This window comes from Protopterus annectens, chromosome 2.part1 (assembly GCF_019279795.1).
Source record: "Protopterus annectens isolate FY-2018-M chromosome 2.part1, PAN1.0, whole genome shotgun sequence".
In the NCBI taxonomy this organism is placed as follows: Eukaryota; Metazoa; Chordata; order Ceratodontiformes; family Protopteridae; genus Protopterus; species Protopterus annectens.
This window is the reverse complement of record NC_056729.1, coordinates 1,458,837,146-1,458,847,145: the sequence shown is the minus strand read 5'-3', so window position 1 is coordinate 1,458,847,145 and position 10,000 is coordinate 1,458,837,146. Positions and strand designations below refer to the sequence as shown.

The following is a 10,000-nucleotide window of genomic DNA, read 5'->3' as shown; positions in this document are numbered from 1 at the left end:
TCTTTCTTCCAAAAGATGGCATTTTAGTTGACCAAGATAATACACTGGATCCCTATAATGTAATGTAATGTCAGACCTTCCCAGAGCAAAAGCTTGACAGTAACACCGTAAAACAAAATGAGCAACACTTTAAAGGAATTTTTATTAATGTTCACCCTGAAACACAATTATCTTGGGTTTGCTGTATGTAAATGTTTGTGTGTGTGTGTCTGTGCGATCTCGGAGTTGGTATATATAATTTGAAGGGGGGTTGCGGGGGGCTTGCCCCCCTGCATAAATGTAAAAAAAAAAAAAGGTAGCTGGTTTGTTGGCATTACTCATAAGAATGTACATGCAGTTGTGGATGTTATCACATCTTAAGAAGTGTTGCTGTAGCTTTAAAAACTCCATCCACTTTAGCCTTATCCTGCTACATTACAAAATATGATGGTTTGATCTTTTAACTTTTGGTTTTACTAGCATTCGTTCTTGTGCCCATTATATATATATATATACACACACACACACACACACACACACACACACACACATACATACATACATATACATACATTATATATATATATATATATATATATATATATATATATATATATATATATATATATATATATACACACACATACATACATATATATATATATATATATATATATATATATATATATATATATATATATATACATACACACACACAGACATACACATATATATATATATATATAGATATATATATATACACATATATATATATATATATATATATATATATATATATATATATATATATATATATATATACACACACACATATATATATATATATATATATATATATATATATATATATATATATATATATTACATACATACACACACACACACACACACACACACACACACACACGTGTGTATATACATATATAGAGAACCAAAATATAGAAAGTAACAACCACTCGAATACAGCAAAACACGGGTTCTGCATATAAGCTGTAAAATCCTTTAATTTTAATATTAAGTGTACAAGAATAAAATCCACTTTTCGTCAAGATAGTATCCCAACTTCTTCAGAAAGCAATTGTAAATTTCTACATCAAATGTCTTAAATATATTAAGGCAAATCACGTGATGTTCTAATTAAACCTTAAAGTGGTACAAATACTCACATTTTTGTTTTTCTTTTTGATAATGATAAGTAAATAGTACATCCATAAGCACATATGGTTAATTTCTACCACTTTTAAAAACCTTTCTTTAAAAAGTTTCTAATGTTGATAACTATACATAAAGTGTATAATTCCACTCGAACAAAATCATTTAAGATGTAAAACACTTATTCACTGAAACTCAAATAGTACCTGCCAACCTTGAACATTCTGTCTAAAACAGTACAATCGTACATATAATATAAAATACAGAATGAATAGGGTAAAATAAAATAGAAAGAAATGAACTCCTCTGGCAACTTAGAGTGAATGCCTGCCAATATCCAGGCATAAATGAAATGAGCTCTATAATGTGTATTTTAAGGTTAAAAACCTAGCCAGATAAAGAATAGAGTAGTTTTACATCATATTTAGGTAGAGTGGACCTTGTTTTTGTGAAGCCTGTTGGTTAGTTTAGAGGAGCTTGAACAACAATACACAGTAATAATAACATCTAGTAAATGACGATTCTATAAAGTTCTATAGTATCTTGTGTTTCGTCATTGCAATTAAAATTATATTTTAATATTATTTAATATTATTTTATTTTATTTTATTGCAGTCAATACATTTGGGTTAGTCTGCCAGGAGTAGCCCTCAGTCGGCCAGAATATCAGTGGCTTAGTATTTCCGCTTTGGTTGCTGTCGCTCCAGGACTGATGTCAGATCGTCAGTGATATAAAAACAGGCAGCCGACGCCATTGCATCAGTTTTTCTTGCCCTGTCAGAAGCCCCCCAATAGGGAGCTAGGTTATGGTGAAGTAACACCACCAGTAGAAAGTAAATACCAAAATGTCCTTGTAAGGAGACAGACAGAGACAGACAAGGGGGATGGAGGGAGGGAAACCAGGAATGCAACAGTGAATACACTTGAATATCTACATTTATGGTAAGTGTACACAACTCTACTATGTTCTTTGTGTTTCACTGTTGCAGTCATCACATTTGGGTAGATTCCTAAAGCTGAAGACAAGGGTGGAGGCAGGCAAGAAGACTGGGGGTTGGCTAGGATGCCCTACAAGACTGTGGTGGCAAAGTCTGCCCTGGATTTGGAGAAGACAGGCGGGTGGTAATGCTTGGTGAAGGTATGAACATATGTCCATGTTACAGCCTCCAGGATGTCCCTGGTGGGGGACCCCTCTGAGAAAAGCAGCAGAGGTGGAGTTTGCTCTTGTGGAATGTGTCCTGACCACCTTTGAGGGTGGTTTCCCATGTTGCTTGTAGCAGAAATGGATGCAGTGTGCTATCCATTTGGACATTGCTTGTTTGGATATGACCTTGCCCTCTGCTCCTGCAGCAAAGCTGACTAACAATTGATCAGTTTTTCTAAAAGATTTAGTCCTGTCCAGGTAGAATCTGAGCTGTATGTGCACAACTAGAGTGCAGAATCCTTTCCCCCTTATCTTGTGGGTGAGGGAGAAAGGTGGGTAAATTAATGGATTGGTTGACAGCCACACTGGACACCACTTTAGGCATGAAGGATGGGTTAGTCCTGAGGGAGACCCTGTCAGCATGGAAAATAATGATGAGCTCCACAGCCATAAGTGCTTGTAACTCTGATACTCTTCTAGCTGAAGTGATGGCCAGAAGCAAGGCTGTCCTCCAAGAGAGAAATTTTAACTCTGCTGAAGCTGCAGGTTCAAAGGGGGGCAGGGTGAGTTTTTCCAAAACAAACTTAAGATCCCAGGCTGGGGTAGGAGCTCTTCTGGGTGGCCTTAAGTTGTTAGCACCTCTTAGGAATGGTTTGTTGAGAGGGTGTGAGAATAGCAGTGGCTCTGGGCTGAAGTGAGCAGAGATGGCCGAGGCATGAATTTTAACAGAAGGGAAGGATAGAACCCTGTGTAGTAGGTCTGCCAGGTAATCCAGGATGAGAGGTAGGGAGGGCTGTGCCATTCCGGCTCCCTTAGCCTGGAACCAGATGCAAAACCTTTTCCACTTGTCAGCATAGGATTTTCTAGTGCTGGGGTGTCTGGCCTCATGTATAACATCGAGAACTTGCTTGCTTAGGCTGGCAGCTTGAGGAGAGGTCAGGGATAAGCCAGACTGAGGGTCTGCAATTGGGATGCATGAATTCTCCATTCCTCTGGGTAAGGAGCGTTGGGATCTGAGGTAGGTGCCATGGTGGCAGGGGTGACAGGCTGCACTGCAGTGGGTACCAGTGCTGGTGTGGCCAGTCTGGGGCAATCAGGATTGTCTTCAATTTTTCCTCCCTTATTTTGAGCAGTACCCTTGAAATGAGAGGTAGAGGGGGAAATGCATAGATCAAGAGGTTTACCCACTAGAAGGATAGAGCAGCCACTTTCCAGGCCTTGCTGTGAGGTTCCCTGGTGCAGAATTTGCTGAGCGGATTGGAGTGGGAGGCAAAGAGGTCTACCTTCGGGGTGCCCCATTTCTGGGTTACTAGGGTGAAGGTTCTGAGGTCTAGCAGGTTTCTGCTTAAGTTGTTTGCCAGTGAGTTTAGACAGCCTGGCAGGAATTGTGCTAACAGGTGTAGTTGCATGGCTGAAGTTGTGTGCCAAGGGGTCATAGCGAGCCTGCAGAGAATATAAGAGTGAGTCCCTCCCTGCTTGTTGATAAACCACATCACTGTGGTGTTGTCTGTTTTGATAAGTAGAGGCCCCGGGGAGAGTAGGGGGTCTGAATGCTGTCAGGGCATGCTGAACAGCTAATATCTCTTTTAGGTTGATGTACAGATGTATTAGAGTTGGGCCCCATTGGCCCTGAATGCACCTGCCATCTAGGTGAGCACCCCAGGCATAGTCTGATGTGTCTGTGGAGAGGGTATGGGTGGCGTGGGGTAGTGAGAAGGAAGTCCATTATTGTGGTTGCATGCTGCTGCCCACCAAATAAAATCTTTCCCTAAACAAGGTATCACTGGTATAAGAGAGTTTCCATGTCTTGAGAGTGCTGGCACCAAAGGCTTTTTAAGTGCCATTGTAGTTTCCTCATATGCAGTCTGGCGAATGCAAGAGGCCATGAACCCTAGAGCTTGCAGGATTTTCCTTGCAGATAACTGGTGGCTAGTTGAGAGAAGTAGCCTGTCAGGTAGGCTCGTTTTTCAGGAGTAAGGAATGCCATCTGGGATGCTGTGTCCAGGCTTGCTCCCAGGAATACATTTTTTTTGTGTGGGGACTAGTTTTGATTTCTTTTCATTGATAGTATACCCCAGGGAGGTCAGTAGGTCCTTTACAAAGGTCAGGTGCTGAAGCATCTGCCTGAATCAGGCAGTTGTCTAAGTAGGGGGGGAATTTGAATTATTTCTTTCTCTGCAAAAAGCAATGGCGGGAGCCAGACATTTTGCGAAAAATCTGGGAGCAGCAGATAAGCCAAAGGGAAGTGCAGAGAACTGAAAGTGCATAGATTATGCCCTGAAATGTAGGTATTTCCTGGGTGATTCCCTGATTGGGATGTGGAGGTAGGCCTCTTTTAGTTCTAGGGTGGCTAACCAAACATCCTTGGAAAGCATAGGTAGAAGCTGCTGGAGGGTGAGCATTTTGAATGTTGGTATCACCAGAAAGGTTTTATAATGGATAGATAGAGGATGGGGCACTATGTGCCCTCTTTTCTGGGTAACAGGAAGAGTCTGGAGTAGAAACCTTGGCCTATCTTTTCTGCAGGAACATGCTCTATGGCCCTCATGGAGAGCAGGGAAAGGACTTGCTTTTTGGCCTCTACCCACTGGTTTGGAGGAAGATCTGGGAACCCTTTTGGGGTTGGCAGAGTGTGGAAATAAAATTTGTATCCCTGGGACACTATGTTGAGGACCCAGTGGTCGTTGGTAATGGTGGCCCAGTGGCCTGCGTGGAAGGACAGTTTTCATTCTAGGGGCATGAGCAGGTGGGCAGAGGGAGGGGGTGGAAATGTAAAGCCATTGTGATTTCTTACCATAGGGGCGTGGCTTTGCACTCCCTGGTTTTGAGGAGGAGGAGGAACTCAATTGCTTAGATCTCTGCATTCTCTGGGGCTGTTGTCTGGGGGGTCTGCTTCCCCTGGGTTTGGGCTGTGCTGGTCTGGAGGGGCAGGAAAGGACCAGTGCTTGGAGGGGCAATGCCTACTGAACCTCGGTTGCTGGACCTGTAAGAAGTCTTTAACTGTCTGCATAGATTTAGATTTTGCTTTTTCTTCCATCTGTTTTAAGACCTCTTCTGCCTTGGTGCCAAATAAGTTGTCTTTGTTCAAGGGTGTATCCAATAATTTGGATTTGACATGGTCTGGCAAGGTTTGTTCCTTAAGCCACGCATGCCTTCTAATGACTGAACTGGTGACTGCTGCCCTTCAAGATGCTTCTAGGGCATCAAAACCACATTGTAAGGTATGCTTAGTTACTTGACTTGCAGAATGCATGAACTCTTGTAACTCTCTACTTTCTGCACAAGCAGGAAAATATATTTTTTGTTTGAGGAGTTCCATAGTATGGTGCTAATATTTCAGCATGTGGAACTGACAATTTAATGCTCTAATAGCAAGAGTAGCAGAGGTGTATACTTTTTTACCCCATCTGTCTAATGCTCGGGAAGCTCTATCAGAGGGGGGTGGGATTCTTAGCTGACGTTTCTTTGATTCCTTTAGGTCCTTGAGAGATGACCTCGAGGTCAGCAGTAAGACTTTTGAAAATAAATTTGTGAGAGTCAGGGACTCCAATACTGGTCAGGTTTCCTGGGAGCTGGAGGGAGGGTGCCAGGAGTCCGACTGGATTCCATAAAAACATCATCCACAACATCTAGGACAAGAGGAATGGCCAGAGGTCTGTGCTGTGGTAGAGCTAAGAATTCCCAAAGTCTCTTTTTTGACTGAGGATAGTCCTGACATTCCCATTGGAAATGCTCCCTTAAAGTATGTAGGGTTTCCCCAAAGGAAAAGTCCTTGGGTGGAGAGGCTGAAGGGATGGATTCCTCTGCATGAGAATCCTCATAAGCAGAGAGGGGTTGCATATCTTCATACTCAGATGCATGAGAGTCATCGGACTCCTGTTCAGATAAAACTACTGGGGACAAGTCTTTTTCTTTTGGAAGAGGTAGGCTGGCTTCCTCTAATAAGCATTATAAGGTCTTCCGCCATTTTAAGAATTTGAGACTGAGGCAAGGAAGCAGGTGCCTGAGCCTGGGTTGTCATTTTTTTGGGTAGGTTTCTTACCCTGGACCTTAGAAACTTGGTTGTTTTCGAAAGAACTGAAGACGTGAAATAAGTCGGTCTGTGTCGATTATCTGTAGTGCGAAGTACAACCTCGGAAGCCGGTGCATGCTCAGCGGCTCTGGACCCTAGAGACATCCGCAGGATCCTTAGTTGAAGAAGAGTCTCACGGCATGCTGGACTCGAAAGGGTCTCGGTAGCAGTCTGTGAATCCAAAGAAGCAGGCATCAGGGGCTGTGAAAGCACCTCACTGAGGACTGGAGAACTAATAACTATCTTAACGGAAGTGTTGATGGCAGTTTTGGACCTGGCCGGTTCATCTCTGTCTTTATCCTTACTTTTTTTTGGAAGATCGGTAGTCGGATGGCTTACCAAAGCCATATAGGAATTCCAGGACTGAAAGCAAAAATATCTAGCTGCAATAAGGGCCCGACGATGTAGAGTTCTGGCATTGAACAAAGCACAAAAGCGACAGCGGAGGATATCATGGTCTGAGCCTAAACAGGTGACGCAGTAAGAATGGAAGTTTATGTGGTATTTGCTTTTCACAGGGGAGACAATTGTGCACTTAGCTTTAGAAGACTTCAACTTCAATTCAGAAACAAAAACTCAGGTAGCGGCCGACCGGCACTCGTAGGAACTGCTTCTGCTTCGGGCTCATCGCCAAGTAAGACTGATGTAATGGTGTCAGCTGCCTGTTTTTATACCACTGACGACCTGATGTCAGTCCTGGAGCAACAGCAACCAATGCAGAAATACTAAGCCTCTGGCATTCTGGCCAACTGAGGGCTACCCCTGGCAGGATAATCCAAATGTGAGGACTGCAACAGTGAAACATGAAGAACATCTGAATTAAGATTACTTCCACCTAAAATCTGTTTACCCTCATCACTTTTCTTCACTGAGAATTATTGAAAATCTTCATCTCCTAAGGATAACATCTCCATTTCTTTCAAATTTACATACCACAATTTCAGCTGTATTCTCCGAATTCATTACTACGGATTGTTTAATAATTATGACCAGTATAGAAAACTTCAAGATAAAATTCAAACTCCATTTCTTACCTGAAGGCTCAAGTTAGGCTTTGTGTTGGAATCAAATATACGTCGAATGCTCTCTGCAGCCCTCACTGGTACTGTGCTTTTTTCAGTGACAATTTTATATCCCTCTGAAGCATCCACAATTCTCCGAGCACAAGCTTCAATGTACTTCAGATCTGCTGCACGACCTTTACCCATGCCAAAAGTTTTTGTTGGTGTGTTAACCTGAAGACACAATCACATAAATGCACAATGAAATTCAATTACTACAGCACAGAATAACACTGATCAAGTTAAGAATAAGAAACTGAAAACTTACAGATATAAAAACAAGATCTGCTTCACGAATGGCTGCATCAATGTCACTGGAGAAAAACAAATTCTTTCCTCTGCAGGATTCAACCACTTCTTGCAGTCCAGGCTATGAAGACAAAAGAATTTTATTCAAAATGATGACAAATAAAAATATATGCAAGCATGATTGACTGCATACGTGTGTGTGTGTGTGTGTGTGTGTGTGTGTGTGTGTGTGTGTGTGTGTGTGTGTGTGTGTGTGTGTGTCAGAAAATACTACATTAGATATTATAGAAATGCAAACACACACAGTATGTCTACACACATACGAGTGCTATATGAACTATCACTACCTGCATTTCCCATTTCTGGTACAGTTCATGAAATTCTGTAATGATCGAAGTTGTTTACATCAACCATTACATAATTTAAGGTACTTTTCCCTTTGTTGAGTTTGCGCAACCCTAGAGTTAGTATATTTAATTTTGAGAGCTGTTGGGGGTGCAGCCTCTACTTTGGGGTTTGTGGAGGCAAAGCCCCTCCCCCGCATAAAAAGTTGTTTTGTAAATGTTCTCCCCGGGCCTCCGCTGAAAACAGGATCTATGGAACCTAGTCGGACTTTCCCGGTCAACAAATGTAAAATAAAATAAATAAAAAAATAAATAAATGTAACGTATTGGTTCAGAGTTACAATTACTTTTTTGCAATGATTTTAGTGTCGCTTATTCATTATAAAGTAATCTATACAATTTAGTTATACCATGTGTCGATTATTCATTACAAAGTAATATAAGTTAGTTATATCATATATATAGTTTATAGTATATATATATATATATATATATATATATATATATATATATATATATATATATATATATATATATATAAATATATATATATATATATAAAATATATATATATATATATAATATATATATATATATATATATATATATATATATATATATATATATATATATATATATATATATATATATATATATATATATATATATATATATATATATATATATATATATATATATATATATACATATATATATATACATATATATATATAGAATATATATATAGAATATATATATAGAATATATATATATATATATATATATATATATATATATATATACATATATACATATATAGATTATATATAAATATATAAATATATATATATATATATATATATATATATATATACACACACACACATATATAGATTATATATATATATATATATATATATATATATATGGGTCCCCTTCACATGGTCGACAGTTCATTTGATCGACTTTTATTTGGTCGACAATTCATATGGTCGACAGGCAGATTTGCCCCCCTCCCCAATGTTGTGCGACCCTGGAGTTGATATATTTAGTTAGGGGGGGTGTGGGGGGCACAGCCCCCCACATTGGGGGGGGGGGTCAAAGCCCCCCCCACATAAAACTGCTTGTCGATTAAATGAATTGTCGACCAAATGAAAGTCGATCAAATGAACTGTCGGCCATGTGAAGTAGACCCATATATACATACATATATATATATATATATATATATATATATATATATATATATATATATATATGACAGTTGTGTACACTTACCATAAATGTAGATGTTCGAGTGCATTCACTGTTGCAGTCATTACAATAGGGTAACCCTGCTGGCAGGTTGCCCTCAGCCAGCCTGAATTCCAAAGTCTTGGGTCCTGCGTCACCTGCTGTCGCCACTTCCCTGACGTCAGGTCATCAGGGGTATAAAAGAAGCAGCCGACACCATTATCTTCAGTTTTTTCTTGCCCCAAATGTCAGGTGCCCCCAAAAAGGGTAGCCAAACTTTATATATACATTAAGAAATACACCAATATACATTTTACCTTCAACTATAAGCAAATACACCACATAGGTAGTATAAATCAGAGAAGGACAGATAAGATCCAAAAGAAAAAAGGGGGGAAGGCGGGTGGGTAACCTGGACTGCAACAGTGAATACACTCAAACATCTACATTTATGGTAAGTGTACACAACTGTACTATGTTCTTCGTGTTTCAGTGTTGCAGTCATTACATTTGGGTACAGCCCAAAGCTATGGATGGGAGACTGCAGCTATACAGCAGTAGGAGCGGCTATGAGGCCCTGCAGAAATGCAGCGGCAAAGCCTGCCCTGGATTTAGAGTAGAGTGGCAGATGATAATGCTTTGTAAAGGTGTGCACTGAACTCCAAGTAGCCACCTCTAAAATGTCTGTGGTTGGTATTCCCTGAGAAAGGCTGCTGAGGTGGCTGCAGCTCTGGTGGAATGAGGC

General features: G+C 40.1%; 1 protein-coding gene across 1 annotated transcript in view; it reads right to left on the bottom strand.

Annotated features, from left to right (window-relative positions):
- Positions 1-10,000, bottom strand: part of UGDH (UDP-glucose 6-dehydrogenase) — a 293,962-nt gene that overhangs the window by 221,890 nt on the left and 62,072 nt on the right. The window contains exons 3-4 of the mRNA XM_044063569.1: positions 7,698-7,799; positions 7,403-7,603 (exon numbers count right to left, since the gene is read on the bottom strand). Of these exons, the coding sequence (XP_043919504.1) occupies positions 7,403-7,603; positions 7,698-7,799 (303 nt within the window). The remainder of the gene's footprint in view (positions 1-7,402; positions 7,604-7,697; positions 7,800-10,000) is intronic.